We start from the raw sequence: 17,745 nt of genomic DNA on the forward strand, positions 1-17,745 counted from the left end.
TGGGTATTTAGGTTGTAGGTTTAAGGTTTTTTATAGCACAGACGTGTCTATGTTTATAGGTAGGTAGATATGGCCTATAGATGGGAAGGTAACAATGCATAGGTCAGGTACGCCTAGATGGTAGTTGCTGTTGGAGCAGGTGTATAAAGGGCCAGTGCAGTGCTGACTTGGACAAATTGAATCAGATCGTTTCATATAACTGAGTAATATAGGCCTACTGCAATGTGAGTTCCAGTAGTGTAGTATGTTCTTTGTATTTATTTTTTGATATATTTTATTAAGTTTGGGTATTCCAAGGCCAAGCTCTTCCTTTTAAAGGGATTTTTATTCAATAAACAAACTCTCAATTTTGATGACGGTAAAGTGGATGATAAGGCTTTCAATCAGGCTATTCGCCTTTAATTCTCATTTGTACAAATAAAGGTACACATCTTCAAAAAAGACAATGTAAATATTAAAAAAGACAATTTTTTTAAAGAAATAATGTCCTTTATTTTTTTATTCAGACTACAACATGACATTCCATTGTTTGTACTGTTTTGTTCCATATTTCAATGTGTAAGTGCGGATGCATTGAAAAGTGCGCAAAATACATACTCATTTGTATGCTAAATCCATTATTTGGAGGGAGCTGCTAAACATTGTCGTTTTATTCTGTAGTTTATATTGATATCAACAGAGAAATCATCGATCTTCGTGTAATGTTAATTGGCAATGACTAACTGACATTCCTTGTTCAATAATCAGGTGCATTAAACGATCTTTATCTTGTTTTAATCGTTGAAAGGGATTCAATCATGATTCACCGTTGTTCACCATCATTTAACAACTCGCGTCGAACGTATACACATTCACACAATAAGCATCATTATAGCTTAACCTTCCACGTATTTAAACAATAATTTAGTTATGGTATTCGATTTCAGCTCTTTCCCTTATAAACAAATTCTTCATTTGATTGTTGGGTATTGTTTGGTAATAATAATGTCTTTAACCTTGCAATGCCATTTCATTTACAAATTGAAGAACTTCAGTGAGGTCCATAATTCATTCATCAGCATGATCAATTCCACCTTGGGTTGACCCGAACCTGGGAGAGTAGCTTAGAGCTTAAGGTCTGCTGTGCGACTCCTGCCACGTCATTCCAAGTGGAATGGAAACGAGCGCAAACGTTGTTAGTTGGATTGGCGGGATCCAAAATGAAAGGCCTGAAAATTAAAAAAAAAAAACATCGATTTAATTCCAGAACATAAAAACTAAGGCTAAAAACCTTTTTTTTTCACTTCGGAAGCTCGTGCGCCCGTAACTCAAAGGTTTCTCTCGTAGAATTTTTCAACATTGTCAATCATCATTGACCTTTAGAATTAGGGTTCGATTCGGGCTAATGTTAGTGTATAAGAGTAAGTAACGCGTAATAGTTTCTTGACTGGTGATATACAGTAACAAAAAGCTATTGTTGTCTAAATACAATTAAAATGATTCGGTTAATCTAAAAATATAATTATTCATCATAAATCATTTGATTGTTTGTATTTTTGAACAAAGTCTGCAAGTAGTAAGACCGCAAGGGAAAAAAACATGTCATTTAATTGAATGTTTTCTGAATGACTGAATGACTGCGAGCCTCATCTTTTCAGTACTGCTGTTTTCTTCGTTTTTGCCAATTATTAATACTTTCACGCTTTTTATAATGCCTTTAAGGGATCTAAAATGAGCGTTTATTGCGTTTCGACAGTATTTTTTGTGGGACATGAGAGCACCTCGGACATATTGAATTGCATTCTGAATACGAAGCATGTCTTTCTGATATCAAATAATTTTCATTTTTTGAAAATCACAATATAATACAAATTTTATGACAACTCATAAAAATGTGATATTTTTCAAATTTTTGATATATAACAGTCCTCGAAGTAAATTATATAAATCTAATGATATATTCTTAAAGTGTATGTAGCAGGGAGGAAAAGCCGATGGTCAATTGAAAATTTTGACCTTTCATATTGAAGATATGAATTTTTTTCCCAAAAAGACCCAATTTTTTTTTTGTGTTTTAGGAAAAAAATCCATATCTTCAATATGAAAGGTAAAAAATTTCAATTGACCGTCGGCTTTTCCTCCTTGCTACATACATTTTAAGTATAAATTATCAGATTTATAAAGTTTACTTCAAGTACTGTTAAATATCTAAAATATAAATTTTAATGATTTGCCATAAAATGTGTATTAAATTGCGAATTTCAAAAATCAAAATTATTTGATATCAGAATGACATTCTTCGTATTCAGAATGCAATTCGATATGTCTGATGTGCTCTGATGTCCCAAAATAAATACTGTCCAAACGTTCATACCCCAGCCCTTAACGCGTGGGATATTTTGAACATGTAAGTACGATTAACATTAAATTTAAAGACAAACAGAATGTAATTTCAAACCTTCGCTTGCTTGCAGAGTCCATGACACTACGTGCTCTTTGAACCATAGATTCATTGTAGTTACAGGTCCAATGTTTATTCAATGTTGGCAGCTCGGTAGCAATGATACTGAGGACAGCTTTAAATCCTTGCAGGCGATCGAAAGCTCCCAGACTACCAGCTCTCTCCCAGGCAAAAATAGTAATGAGCTCCATAGGGTATGACGTTGGAAGAGGCCACTTGTCTTTCAAGACATATCCCACGACGTGTTTATTCCAGTACTTCACGAGGCGAGTCAACTCCTTAAGAACACCTGGTTTAGTCTTGATGAAGTCTACCTGAAGTTTCACGAGACTAACAGAATAGAACTCCCTGTCATCCCTGCTCCGGGCCAACATTGACTCGTAGATCTGAGGCTTTCCTAGGAAAAAGATAATAACAATCGACGCAAATAATCATCTGCCCCTATGAGTTCGTAATTAGTTTCTTTCATATTTACCTTCACTTCGCCGGTGTATATATTCTTATGTTGCTGTAATTTAAAGGTGTCGTGCTTATTCCCTTCATATCTCCTTTCCTTTCCACTCTTCCCCTCCCCGCCACTCTCCTCTCGTAGCTCCTCATCTCTTCTCCGATCCCCTACTCTCCTCCTCTCTTCTCCAATCCTCTACTTTACTCTCTCTTGTCCAATCCTCTCGTCTCATCTACTCTCCTCCCCTTATCTCCCCTCAACTCCCCACTCCACCCAATCCTTTTCTCTACTCTCCTTTTCAAACCTCTCCTCCCCCCTCCCATCCAATCCGCTCTTGTTTCTCTCCTCCCTCTCCTGTTATCTCCTCCTAATCTCCCACTTCTCTTGGTCATCACATCATTTTATACAAGAATGTAGCATAAAACTCACCTTCTGCTGTGAGATTGTCAGCTGTTGGTATCAAATCAACATCTACATTCACTCCTGACACCTTAAGGGTTGTTTTGACCATATACTCATTCCTCTTCGTGCTCACAACCGTAGCATGGTCTTTAATGGCTTGCTCAATACTACGGTTAGCTTTTGCTAACTCTCTATGTACATAATCGGACATATTTGAAACATTTCGGAGATACGGCAGATCTGGGCTATTTATCATAACAACACAGTCAATATCAGATATTCCTTTCAGCATTGTGCCTTTTCCAAGAGATCCCCCCTGAAAATAAGAACAAAGCAAAAACCAATAACAAAAAGGTTAAATGTATTATTTATACAGATACAATATTGTGAAACAATCTTTGAGTTCGAATTAGAATCAATTTTCCCAATTGAATCTCACCTTGATAATCACCTTCACACTCAAAGGCATTTGCCGGCGCAAGATCTCTCCGACCTGAGACATAGCACGACTACACTGCTGTTCGAAATCTTGTATCACATCTTTAATTATCCTTCTATACCAGCTCCTGAATTTGGATGTTGAAGTGAAACTCCAAGGCTCGCTCATTAGAGGATCTCCTCCCGATCCGAGGACTTCAGATTCTTGCACACTGCGAAATGGGTAAAAAATCGCTTGTCCAACTTCTCTGTTTAAGGCCGCCATTTTATCTGTAGTGCTTACACACGAGAGAGCTCATTTCATTCACTCAAACCTCCATCGTAGAAACCATTCGATTAAAAGCGCTGTCTATTTGATGATTATCCAACTGTCATAATACCCTGTATCATGAAGAATTTCCGGTTGTTTGTCTAATCCACACTTCCCTGATAAGTAACAACTTAACTAAACTATAAACTTGTGATGTGATCGATATAAACGCATCAAAAAAAGAAAGCAAACACTACTTTGAGCGAAATTAACTTAAAGCAGGCATGTGCAACCTACGGCCGCGGGCATCATGCGGCTCGCCGGCGAATTTTGTGCGGCCCGCAAGACGCTTGGAGAAAATGTTTTAAAATGCCGGGTAAAAAATACCAATAATGTCTTCTAGATGAATTACCTAGGGATTTTGGTGTTGTTGAGCTCCAGGCTGTTTTAAATGTCACCATGAATCACCGTGATCACTTCCCCTTCCCATGTAATGAATGTATTAAAGTATAACGGAAAAATGAATCGCAATGCATGTTTTGAACAGAATTAAATTGGAACTAGAGCGGTTACTGCACCATAGCTGAACCATGTGGTTTCAGCGGGGAGGGGGTGTTCTCTTTCATTTGACACATTGGGTTCATACCTTCTTGGCGTTTCGACATATGAAAAGGACCCAAATATGAATAAGTAAGTAAGTAGGTAAGTAGGTAACTAAGTAAGTAAGTAAGTCGGTAAGCAAGCAAGCAAGCAAGCAAGCAAGTAAATAAGTTACGAGGCTTAATTTTGTGGTCCTAGTGGTCAAAATATCAAAAGTGGCTTTAATTGTAACAACTCGATTTAGTTTTGCTTTGATTGGTAAACTTTATGTCAATTATTGCTTGTTTTGCTTAACTTATTCAAATTGTAATTACTTAAAGCAATAATGTGCGATTTCCATAAAGAATAGATTTTTATTTATATTCCACAAAATGTTAGCTTTCACTGATCATATGTCCCTTTTGATTTCGAGCCAAACACATTATTGCAAGAATTGCTATTTCATTCCAGAGCCTATAATTATCGTCAGTGCGTGTAAACGTCACTGATTCAATGATAAACATGCATGTCATCACTCGATCGGTTAAATATGAATAAACCTGGACATCTCCGAGTTTATTATAAATATTAACTATAATTAAACACTTCAGGCTTAGTCTTTCATATGGTATTTTAGTACATCATTGGGCATTACAATCATGTAAAAATTAGTAGTTCGAATAAGGGATCATATGAATTCGCGAGTGAAATAAATAGCTAAGTAGCTATGTATTATTAGGTCATGCATTTTTCTGCAATACTCATTTACTATTTAGCATAAAATTGGTATCCTATTTGATATTCTAAGTAAGCCTTTCGAGGTTTATGAGATTGATTTACACATTTCGTTACTACTCTTTACGAAATACTTCATTTGCTTCTAGGGTTAAAATATTAGTAATATCGGTAAGTGGTACTAAATGTGTTTTAATCAGTTATTATAAGATTAATATTTCGGTTTCGGTTTGTTCAAGAACTTCCATAATTACTCCATCATCATGATCAGTTCCATCTTGGGTGGACTCGAACTTGGGCGAGCAGATTGGAGCGTAAGGTCTGCTCTGCGACTCCTGCCACGTCATTCCAAGTGGAGTGAAACCGAGCGCAAACGTTGTTAGTTGGATTGGCCGGATCCAAAATGAAAGGCCTGAAAATGAAAACAAAACATAAAATATGTTGCTATTTTTTTTTACTACGGAAGCATTGTTTTTGATGTTGCTGTTGTTTTTGTTGTGTTCGTTTTTTGTCAGTTATTCATTTTGGAAGAATTTATATTGGTTATTCCTTCAAATTGCACATTTTCACGCTTCCCATTACGCCTTAAATGCATATCATGCCTATAACATGTATGTAAGATTAGCATTAAATTTTCAAACCAAACAGAACTAATTTCATACTTGCGCTTGCTGGCGGAATCCATCTTGTTAAGTGCTCGTTGATACATAGAATCATTGTAATAGCAGGTCCAATGTTTCTTCAAAGTTGACTGCTCGGTAGCAATGATCTTCAGGACAGCTTTGAATCCTTGCAGGCGATTGAAGGCTATTGGACTGCCAGCTCTCTCCCAGGCAAGAACGGTAATGAGCTCCATTGGGTATGACGTTGGAAGAGGCCTCTTATCTGTCAAGACAGATCCCACGACTTGTGAATTCCAGTACTTCACGAGACGAGTCAACTCCTTCACAACACCTGGTTTATCCTTGATGAAGTCTACCTGAAGTTTCACGAGGCTCGCAGAATAGAACTCCCTATCATCTTTGCTCCGGCGCAACATCGACTCGTAGATTTGAGGCGTTTCTAGGGTAAGATGCAATAATCGACAGAAATTACCATCTTTCACGCTTGAGTATGTTACTTTACATCATATTTCCTTCTCTTCGCCTCCTCTCCTCTCCTCTCCTCTCCTCTCCTCTCCTCTCCTCTCCTCTCCTCTCCTCTCCTCTCCTCTCCTCTCCTCTCCTCTCTCTCCTCTCCTCTCTCTCCTCTCCTCTCTCTCTCCTCCTCTCCTCTCCTCTCCTCTCCTCTCCTCTCTCTCCTCTCTCTCCTCTCCTCTCCTCTCCTCTCCTCTCCCTCCTCCTCTCCTCTCCTCTCCTCTCCTCTCCTCTCTCTCCTCCTCCTCTCTCCCTCCTCTCCTCTCCTCCTCTCTCTCTCCTCTCCTCTCCTCTCCTCTCTCTCTCTCTCTCCTCTCCTCCTCCTCTCCTCTCCTCTCCTCTCCTCTCCTCTCCCTCTCTCCTCCTCCTCCTCTCCTCTCCCTCTCCTCTCCCTCTCCTCTCCTCTCCCTCTCCTCTCCTCTCTCTCCCCCTCCCCCCCTCCTCTCCTCTCCTCTCCTCTCCTCTCCCCTCTCCTCTCCTCTCCTCTCCCCTCCTCTCTCTCCTCCCTCCCCTCCCCTCCTCTCCTCGCCCCTCCTCCCCTCCCCCCTCCTCTCCTCTCCTCTCCTCTCCTCTCCTCTCCTCTCCTCTCCTCCTCTCTCTCTCCTCTCCTCTCCTCTCCCTCTCCTCTCCTCTCTCTCTCCTCTCTCTCCTCTCCTCTCCTCTCCTCTCCTCTCCTCTCCCTCTCTCCTCTCCTCTCCTCTCTCTCCTCTCCTCTCCTCTCCTCTCCAATTCTCTTCTATCCAATCCTCTCTATGTTCCCAGCATCAGAATGTCCCATATGATATTGAAAATGTATTTCGTAGTAATTCCATAGACTCACCTTCTGCTGTGAGATTGTCAGCTGTTGGTATCAAATCAACATCTACGTTGACTCCTGACACGTTAAGGGTTGTTTTGACCATATACTCGTTCCTCTCCGTCCTTACAACCGTGGAATGATTTTTAATAGCTCGCTCAATACTTCGGTTAGCTTTTGCTAACTCTCTTTGTGTGTAATCCGACATATTTGACACATTTTGGAGATATGGGAGATCTGGGCTATTTATCATAACAACGCAGTCGATATCGGACTTTCCTTTCAGCATTGTGCCTTTTCCAAGCGATCCCCCCTGAAAATAGTAATAAAGGAAAAAACAATAACAAAATGCATTATTCGCATATTGATACAATAATATTAGTTACCCACTGTTTGTTCATGAATTATGGGAAAATATCTATGGTCTGGCTCTATAGTGTATGAAGCCGAAGGCTATATGGAATACGGCACCAGATCGTAGAAATCTTCCCGTATTTCGTGAGAACAGAGGGTAACGATTTTATTCTTTAGTGAACATGAATTTTATTATCTTCCGACTTTTTCGTAACCTTTGTTGAAGGAATTGAGTTTGATAATCTTACTGCAAATTAGGCTAGGTTCTTCCTTGCAGTGCAGCCATACCGTGCGTAAAGTATGCGCGCGAGTCTTAGGATATCGCTCGAGTCGTGTTACGCAGACTCGCGCGTGTTAGGATTACGCAAGTAATACGGAAATATTACTTGCCTGTATATTAATGAGGAGTAATACGGATTTTTATCCAAGTGGTGTATGACCAATGAGATTACAGAATTATTATCAACAAAAGAATAAAATATTGTATCGATTTTAAAATTCGCATTAGAATCAAATTTTCCCAATTGAATCTCACCTTAACAACCTCCTTCACACTCAAAGACATTTTCTGACGCAGAATCTCTCCAACCTGGTCCACTGCACGTCCGCATTGCCCTTTAAAATCTTGCATCCCATAACTGGAGCTAGTTTTCCCAGCGATTTCCCTTTCGTACCAGTTATCGAAATCGGATGTTGAAGAGAAACACCATGGCTCGCTCACTCTGGAAAATGCCGCCATTTTATTGTTACTTGATGTCTATGTGTTCAATATTAATCGTGAAGGAAATGAACGATCGTACGCATAGCTTGCAATACTGGATTTTCCCAGCGCAAATCATGCAATATTTAATTAGCGATTGGAATATTTGCTTTATCATGTCTATGCACGTCACCGTCGTACGAAGGTCCGTGACGAAGGTTGACAACAATCACGGTTACCAATGGTTCAGCGTGTCAAACGGTCATGAGGCTGAGTATATCCTAGTATATTCTAGTATATCCAAATATTTATCAGAACACCTATATAATAACTTGCCTATGCCTACGTCTCTAACTTTCCATCTCTATTTAATTAGTTTACATTTATTTGATTGATGTTTTTGATGCAAGTGACATAACACCTAAAACATTCGGGGTTTTTTATTAGAATATTTCAAAATTATTTTATGTGTACAAAGACCCATGAACAGATAAATATCTATCAGTGCTATAATCCAAGTTACCTATAAGAACCTCTTATATTTTTTTTGCATACGGCTACTGTGCACGTGATTGTTTGGTAGAAATCACGAAATACATTTTGAAACCCGTCACTTAAACGATATTATCATAAACAGATGGAGAACTTAGTCAATATTGTGTGATTTTGTTCATAAATCAATAAAGCGTTCATTTATGAGAAGCCTTCATGTTTGAAAGAGAATTAAAATCATACACAATTAATGTGTTGATCCAACACTCGATTAGTGAGCTCTGAATAACACCGGAGATCTCCGGTTGTAATTAAAGCCCTTCAGGCTTAGTCTTTCATAGGGCATTCATGTAAACAATTGTATGACAATTACAGTGGTGCAAAAAGTAGAAATTCGAAAAAAATGAGAGCGTTGCTGTGGAGCAAATCACACATTATGGCTTTAAGACGGTTTAAGATTAAGACGGTTTATTCAAAATATCAGATTTTTACAAAACTACAGCACTTCAAGTCTAGCTTTTTGCATGGTATGTTAGTTTACTAAAGTACATAACAATCGTTAAAAGAACAGAATTTTGAAAAATATTGAGGGCGTCCTCCTCATCAAATGTTAAAATATGGCTTTAAGTGTCCTGGACATGTATAATGAACTTGGTATATTTAACAAACATGATAATGGACTTTTACAGAGAGTCTTCGACGATTTGTTTATAAAACATTCTGAGATATTTATGATTTAAACACCAGAAATGGTGATCCATTGAGGTTTCATTTTATAAATAAGTTTTCTGTGAAATAATCTATCAAGTACAGGGTGTCCCAGAATGATTTGTACCGTGTTTGCAAAAATAACTACAAATAGCAGACGGGCAGTGCATCTATTTTTGTTACCAGCATTATAATGCTGGACATGTCTCCTACTTATTCTGTTAATTTCAGCACGCTACCTTTATTTGTTTTGGCGTGGCATGCAATAATGTAAAATCGATGAAAAAGGACTCGCATACCTTTGAAAAATGGCACGATACGATTAAATGAAGAACATGGGATGTTTGGCACAGCATTTCGACGACAACTACTGTTGGGGTTGCGCCTTAAAGCTTGCCGGACAGCTGCAATGTTCGCTCTAGTTCTTACAGTCTTACGAGTACCTGAAGCTTCACTCTGCCGATTCCTGATCAGTTCCGTGCTCGTCAAACTTCTTTACGTTATACACTATCGTCTAATGAATCTTCTTTGCGTCTCAACATAGCTGTCGGTTTGCCAGTAAGTTTTTGAAAGAAATTCACGCTGCTGTACAGTAAATTGAGGAGCCGTCTTTCTGTACCACAAACAGTTCGATATCTGCAAGCATTTCAAATGACATGGACCTCACACCACAATTATTTAAAACTACCGCCAAAGAGAGAATGTGATTAGGCCACAAATCCTTAATTCCATATTATGATTGTTTCATAACGTCATAAATAATAGATAGATATCGGCTATTTAGTGAAAATATGAACAGGGCACAACTAAAATACCTGCATAACTTTTTCCAAATAACTGTGTGCTGAACGGTTAGTAATGTTACAGATTTTCAAAATAGGTTGCGTTGTCAAAACTTCACCATTTTTACGCAATCTTCTATAACTTCTACTAGAAACGTCGAATTTTTAAAATCTAAAAAATCTGAGAAAGCTAAATATATGTAGAACTTAAAATGCAAAACAATATGACCATTCAACATGCCCTTCATACCTAAAAAAATTCCATCTTTCCCGGTATAGATCATTCTGGGACACCCTGTACATGTACATGAAGTATACAGCTACTAAGTTGTGGAATAATTCGGGGGGCACTTAACACAAAATTACATACAGGTATGTTCTCCCTGAAATACCCACCTTTTTGGATCCGAAAGCCTCCTCCCGGAAGGCTCCTCCCCCATATTTGACCAAAATAGAGCTCCGAAAGAGCCTTGATTTTGATCATTTCAGCTCTAAAAGACCCCAAAATTGTTCATTCCTCATATTTCTGGGGGATTTTTTAGGCGATTATTAACCAAAAAGCAAAAAAAGACCCTAGATTTTACTTGTTCGCAGCTCCAAAATACCCCCTTTTACAGGTACACTGTCATCTCCAAAAGATCCACCACCTCAAAATTCCGAGGGAACATACCCACCAAAGTTTTGATGTGCCCCCCCCCGGAATAATGTTCAATACAAGTTCATCATCGGTCAATCAATGCCGCCATGTAAATGTATTTAAAAGGCATCTAATGCAAAGTTACTATTAATTCTTTTTGTCTTTGATTTATATGAGTCGTGGGAAGTTTGATTGACAGTGATGTCAGATGCAAACTAGTTTTTTAATTCTGTCTTATATTTGATATTCTATTTGGTATCCAAAAAAATAAGACTATCAAGGTTTTAAGATTGATTTACACGTTTCATTACTGCTCTTAACGAAATTCTTCATTTTGCTTCCTGGCTTTGGCTTGTTCATGAACTCGGTAATGCCATTAATAACTCAATCAGCATGATGATTAATTCCATCTTGCGTTGACTCGAACCTGGGAAAGCAGATTGGAACGTAAGGTCTGTCGTGCGACTCCTACCACATCATTCCAAGTTGAATGGAAACGAGCGCAAACGTTGTTAGTTGGATTGGCCGGATCCAGAATGAAAGGGCTGAAAATGAAAACAAAAGATATATATTGATATAGACCTAACTAAGGCTAAATTGTTTTTCTTTCAAATCGGAACCCGTGTTGCCATAGTTCAAAATTTCTCCTAAGCTCTTAATTTCCCTCGTGGGACTTTTTTTGTCACATTATTCTCCAAAACTTATTAGCAACTATACCTTCGGCTTATATAAGGCGGAAATTATTCGGATTTTGTTACTGCGCGCGTCAATAAAGTCCCAACTCACGCTTGCGTAAATTCACATAAGCGTGCGCCAGTCACGCATTACGCAACGCACAACTAGCGTAAGTATTTCGCTGAGCTGGGTGCATGCCATTCTGTCTTATTTTTCCGCCTTATATAAACTGAACAAACTTTAGTGTGTCTCATCTCAATTTGCGAGTAGCGTCATGTTGGATTTCGCAGTGGCAGATTCGAACAGTGCGTTTACTTGGTTGCGTTGTAAGCCCGGGGGGTCACTCACTACTTGACTTGCTACGCACCCGTGTCCAAGAAAAACGTCTAAAAGGGTATGTTTTTCACCACACAGCATCGTCGACGTCTTTTTGAAAAAGGGGTACTTTTTCAGAAGGCATCGCCATTTAGGGGTCCCTTTTCAGCCAAATTGTTAGACGTTTAGGGTTAGTAATATTATTGTTTGAGTGATTTTGCACTAATTTGATAAAAAAAATCACCACTTTTTAATTGATTCTTGTTACTATTGTGCATGTTTTCTTCAGTATCTATATGTCTGCAACATCAAAAAGACACCTTGGGTATCAAATTAGCTCATTTCCCTGTTTACGCCACTAAGGTATCAATATAGATATTTCTCAGTTGATGCCATTTAGGGTATGGTTTTTTGCATGTGCTACGCCATTTAGGGTAGGGCATGTGTTTCGCCATTAAGGGGTGCAATTTGGTTATGTGAAAATTTGGTTATGTAAAAATTCGCCATTAAGGGTGCATTTCAGAGGTTTTGGGACGCGGGTGGGAGGCACTTTGATAGCGTAAGTAAGCGTACGAACAAATCGCTCTTCTACGTGTATACGCTCCGCGGGTTTAGGTTAACACGCGCGATTCGAATCTGCTAATACGAAATCTAACATGGCGTTACTCTCAACTTGAGACCAGACACACCATAGCAAATAGCAGGACCTTTAGAATTTTGATTAGATTCAGAATTGGCGCTATTCTAAAAGAGTTCGGAAGCTTTATGACTGTTGACATAAAAGTAACAAGAAGCGATAGCAAGCTATAAAAAATCAGTTGGCTCAATCAAAAAGGCGTTCGACTATGGTGCGAGAGGTTGCGGGTTCGAACCCTGGCGGTGGTTTAGTATGCTCTCGTGGAAAGTTAGCTTGAAATTCCCCTGGACAAGGAACTTATTGCTAATTGTCTCGTTGTAACCGTACGAAGAGCAAAGTCCCTGAGTCTCCTCTTAAATGGTTTATGGAATGATGTGGGTCCGTAGTGGTCAGCGACAACCTGTAAAGTGTGCTGAGTCTATGCCTTGTGCACTATACATCACTGCACTTTGATTTTTCTTAAGTTAAAGCCATATTTTAACATTTGCTGAGGAGAACGCCCTCAAAATAATTTTAAATTCAGGTTTTTACACGATTGTAATGTACTTTAGTAAAAAAAGATTCTCTACAAAAATCAAGACTTTAGGTGCTGTAGTTTTGTCAAAATCCGAGATTTTGAATAAACCACCGGAACCGTCGTTTTATTATTACGATAGAAATATTAGTCGAACGCGTATGTGATGTCAACACAGTACTTTACGTACACGGCGTGCGGGACACTCATACACACGCCAGAGGATCGTACCATATTACAACCGCCGGAGTAACATGCATTGGCGCTAGTAGTAAATTCCAATTTTCTTTGCTTTACCTCACTTGTTCGGCTCAAAATTAGAAGGGGACATATCTGACAGTAAATGCTAACATTTTATTAAAAACGTTTTTAAAGAAATGTTATAATATGGCTTTAAGTTAAACTTAAGACTCCTGTCTGTACTGTACGGACATTTTCAACAAAACGCAATTGAATCTGAGGTTCACTTTTTGTCGCTGCTATTTGTTGCTTTTTTGTCAAAAGCTTATACCAATTGGGAATTGGATAGACTATCCTTCACAGTTAAAATATTTTCACGCCTTCAATAATTCTTTTAATGCGTATAACGTTTAACATGTATCCTATGTATATAAGATTAACAAGAAATGTTAAGACCAAACAAATGTCATTTCAAACCTTTGCTTGCTACCAGAGTCCATCACACGAAGTGCTCGTTGAACCATAGATTCGTCGTAGTTACAGGTCCAATGTCGGTTCAAAGTTGACTTCTCGGTAGCAATGATACTGAGTACAGCTTTGAATCCTTGCAGGCGATCAAAGGCTATTGGACTGCCAGCTCTCTCCCAGGCAAGAATGGTAATGAGCTCCATTGGGTATGACGATGGAAGAGGCCACGTGCCTTTTAAGACAGATCCCACTGTTTGCTTATTCCAGTACTTCACGAGGCGAGTCAACTCCTTAACAACACCTGGTTTGGTCTTGATAAAATCTCGCTGAAGTTTAACGAGGCTAACAGAGTAAAACTCCCTCTCATAGCTGCTCCGGCACAACATAGACTCGTAAATTTGAGGCTTTCCTATGAAAAAGATATAACAGTTGCCAAAAATTATCATCATTTAAAACGCTATGGCTTTCCTTCATATGTCTCTCCCCTTCGCTCTGAACGCCCTCTTCTTTTCAGGATGCTACGAGTTTCGTCATAATGTCTCCATCGTCTGTCTGAGTTTCTTTTCTTTCCTTCCTCCGTTCTCTCTTCTCTTCTCTTCTCTTCTCTTCTCTTCTCTTCTCTTCTCTTCTCTTCTCTTCTCTTCTCTCCTTTCTCCTTTCCTCTCCTTTCCTCTCCTCTCCTCCCCCTCCTCTTCTCTTCACTTCCCTTCCTTTCCCTTCCCCTTCAATTCACTTCCTTTTCCTTCCCTTTGCCTTTCTTTCACTTGATTTCCTTTCATTTTCCTTCCCGTCTTGTCCCGTCCTTCCCGCCAGTCCATTCCCTTATCCTCATCTCGTCTCTTCTCTTCTCATGGTTTCAGAATTTCCCAAATAATGATGATGATGAAGTCTAAAAACTAACCTTCTGCAGCGAGATTGTCAGCTGTTGGTATTATATCGACCTCGGCATATACGCCGGATTCATTTAGAGTTGCTGTGACCATGAATTTGTTCACCTTGGTGCTCACCACCGTCGCATGATCTTTGATGGCTTGCTCAATATTTCTATTAGCTTTTGCTAAATCTCTCTGCACGTAGACGGACATATCTGAAACATTTTGGAGATACGGGAGATCTGGGCTGTTTATCATAACAACGCAGTCGATGTCAGACTTTCTTTTTAGCATTGTGCCTTTTCCAACTGATCCACCCTGAAATTAAAAAAAGATACGTACGCAGTTCGTAATTTTAATTTTAAACCTTTACCGTGGTGCCACCTCTCAAGGTGTATCCCAAAACAAAGGTTCGTTAATAACAAAGGGTTGTTATAAGTTTATTATAATATTTTTCACCCTGGTGTGGCAGTGGCGTCTTTAAGCGCTTCGCTAACTACATGAAAAAGGTGAAAATGGTATAATCATAAATGTGAAAATAACATGAAACATTACACAATTTCCACAATTTATACAGCACAAGAGATGATCGTACTCTATCACCTTCCCCGTACTACAACCTGGTTTCCCAACTGAACTGCCGTTCAGTTTACAAATGATCTTAAAATGATCATATACGGAAATGTACGTATATTGAACGACGCAAATCGATGTCATAATATCTCACAATTGACCGCAAAATGCGTAATTGTTCGAAAGTAAATATTAGTAACCTCCACGAGCGCCTTATTGTGCGTCGACCAAACTGGCTGCCGTATTTGGATTGCGCGCTACCATATTTGCACAGATTGTGATACGCACTTTTCTTATTGGTCGTCCTGTTTTAGCCAGATCGATTTTTGGAAAGGGAATTTTTTATTTTTACAAACTTTTGAGCAAAATTTTTTTTGTAAAGTGAAAAGGTTATGACGGTTATGAATGAGGTTAAAATCTTTGCATCGGTAATACCGTATTCACTCGATAGTTAGCACATGTGCCTACTATCGAGTGCTTTTGAAAACGTGCAAAAACGAAAAAAAAATGAACAGCGCCATCCACAAAAGTGACAAAAGTGTAAAGGGTTTTGAGCAAATCATCGATACTACACAAATTTGTAGGTTTAATTGTTCGTATATAGCTATGTGTATCGCTGATTTGCTCAAAACCCTTTACACTTTTGTCACTTTTGTGGGTGGCGCTGTTCATTTTTTTTTCGTTTTTGCACGTTTTTCAAAAGCCCTCGATAGTAGGCACATGTGCTAACTATCGAGTGAATACGGTATGTCGAGCATTGTGAAAAATCTAAACATTTTGATTTGGGCCTCGGAACATCCCTCGGGGCTACGCCCCTCGTGATATTCCTCGGTTCCAAAGGCAAAATATTTAGATTTTTCACAATGACCTCCAAATAACTGATTAACCTCTAATTATATTACATTATCGTTACATTAAGGGTACGCAAGGTTTTAAAATAAAGGTCAAGTTAAAATGGCAATTCCGTTAGAGACAGTCCGTCATCCTTGCTTTCTTGCCCTGCGGGGCTATTATAGATTGGAACTCCATTAGTGGCAGCATAACAGCCCCGCAGGGCAACAATGTAAGGTGAATGCGTAACCTTAATGAAATGGGTGACGGGCTGTTTCCAAGTATGACATTTCAATGTTGTTTCCACCTGACCGCACGGGTGCGTATTTATTTTCTGCGACCATTGTGGGCCGCAATACGCTAACCTTAATCCTAAACGTTAGGTGTGTTACGGTCCATTATGGTTGCAGAAAACCGCCCGGACTGCCGACCAACCATACACATTGTTGTGAGTGCCAAAAAGGCAAAATACATTATTTAGTACAGTGGTAAACACGATATTATACAATCTTTAAATTCGAATCGAAATTATCTCATTTTAACATTACCTTAATAACTTCCTTCACATTCAAATGCATTCGCTGGTGCAGTATCCGTACTACCTTATCCACAGCACGTCCACACTCCTCTCTAAAATCTTGAATTCCATACCCAAAATTACTTCCAACAATTTCCCGTTCATACCAGCTGTTGAAGTCTGCAGTTGAAGTTAAACTCCATGGACTGCCTCTCCATGTTTCTTGTGTTTCTCCATGTTTGTCAGAGAAACTCCATTGACTGGTTCTCCATGTTTCCTGTGTTTCTCCATGTTCTTCAGCAAAACTCCATGGACTGCTTCTCCGTGTTTCATGTGTTTCGCCATCTTTATTAGCGAAGATCAATGTATAAGCCGCCCATAATATTTTCCATAATACTTTGAATATGCATGTAAAAACTAATGCCAAAAAACTGCATATAAAGACATCTTGAACACCGCTAAACAGTAAAAACAAGAAGATGAAGATGAAAGCAATTTTAGTACTTGTACTAAACATGATGCTAATGTTGGTGAACTTCTCGCGATAAACTATTTATTTGCTGATTCAAATATAATGCAAGTCATTTATCGAGCTGCATTTCCTCTACGTTTTCACAACATGCTATTACTGATATGTATGTGTACAAATGTACCATCGTACATACATGTATTATGATACTGCCTCATCTATCCGGCAGAATTAATCAACCCCGTGAACTTGCACATGAAACGACAAATACAGCTGCACTGATGAGTGAAAATTCACATTTGCGGCTCCATCGGGGAAACGGCCAAACACTGAATAGATTTATTGATTATCCCAACGTCTTACTGATTGTCTGTATCCGGGAGGGGGTCTCTCCCTGGTCGAAGGTATACGGGGATGTGCCACGGTTTTGGGGTACCTTCTCAGCAATTTTGGTATAACGATGGGTGGGTTTTCAGTGAAGACCAATGGGCCCAATTGGGCGAATTTTGGCAAAAGTGCCCTTAAGGGGGTACTACACCCCTGCCCAATTTTGTGATTATTTTTGCATTTTTCTCACAAATTATAATGCATTGGGGACAAGTAAGATATGTATATTATAGGGTCAAGGACTACAACTACTGCACTGGAAATTTTATTTCAGCACAGACAACAGTTGTGGAGTTATAGTCAAAATGAGGGAAAACCAATATTTGATCAATAAATCAATAACTACTTGCTTTGAGTTGCTGAATTTTCAGTACAGTAGTTGTAGTCCTTGCCCTTATAATATACATATC

At 39.0% G+C, this 17,745-nt stretch overlaps 3 protein-coding genes across 3 annotated transcripts in view; all 3 read right to left on the reverse strand.

The window, feature by feature from the left end:
* Nucleotides 1-4,235, reverse strand: part of LOC140157803 (2'-5'-oligoadenylate synthase 2-like) — a 32,770-nt gene extending 28,535 nt beyond the window's left edge. Inside the window, exons 1-4 of the mRNA XM_072181050.1 lie at nucleotides 3,730-4,235; nucleotides 3,318-3,606; nucleotides 2,438-2,837; nucleotides 1,074-1,208 (exon numbers count right to left, since the gene is read on the reverse strand). Coding sequence (XP_072037151.1) covers nucleotides 1,074-1,208; nucleotides 2,438-2,837; nucleotides 3,318-3,606; nucleotides 3,730-3,993 — 1,088 coding nt within the window. The 5' untranslated portion in view covers nucleotides 3,994-4,235. The remainder of the gene's footprint in view (nucleotides 1-1,073; nucleotides 1,209-2,437; nucleotides 2,838-3,317; nucleotides 3,607-3,729) is intronic.
* A 1,008-nt stretch (nucleotides 4,236-5,243) lies between these two features.
* LOC140157028 (2'-5'-oligoadenylate synthase 1-like) lies at nucleotides 5,244-8,473 on the reverse strand. The gene is made up of 4 exons (XM_072180090.1): nucleotides 8,114-8,473; nucleotides 7,249-7,537; nucleotides 5,955-6,354; nucleotides 5,244-5,704 (listed from the first exon to the last, which is right to left on the reverse strand). The coding sequence occupies exons 1-4, from the start codon at nucleotides 8,315-8,317 to the stop codon at nucleotides 5,560-5,562; spliced, it is 1,038 nt and encodes a 345-aa protein (XP_072036191.1). The 5' UTR covers nucleotides 8,318-8,473; the 3' UTR covers nucleotides 5,244-5,559.
* A 1,975-nt stretch (nucleotides 8,474-10,448) lies between these two features.
* LOC140157029 (2'-5'-oligoadenylate synthase 1-like) lies at nucleotides 10,449-17,302 on the reverse strand. The gene is made up of 4 exons (XM_072180091.1): nucleotides 16,511-17,302; nucleotides 14,588-14,876; nucleotides 13,696-14,095; nucleotides 10,449-11,442 (listed from the first exon to the last, which is right to left on the reverse strand). The coding sequence occupies exons 1-4, from the start codon at nucleotides 16,994-16,996 to the stop codon at nucleotides 11,298-11,300; spliced, it is 1,320 nt and encodes a 439-aa protein (XP_072036192.1). The 5' UTR covers nucleotides 16,997-17,302; the 3' UTR covers nucleotides 10,449-11,297.
* Between the last annotated feature and the right edge of the window lie 443 nt (nucleotides 17,303-17,745).

The sequence above is a fragment of the Amphiura filiformis genome, chromosome 7 (genome assembly GCF_039555335.1).
Source record: "Amphiura filiformis chromosome 7, Afil_fr2py, whole genome shotgun sequence".
Taxonomy (NCBI): Eukaryota; Metazoa; Echinodermata; class Ophiuroidea; order Amphilepidida; family Amphiuridae; genus Amphiura; species Amphiura filiformis.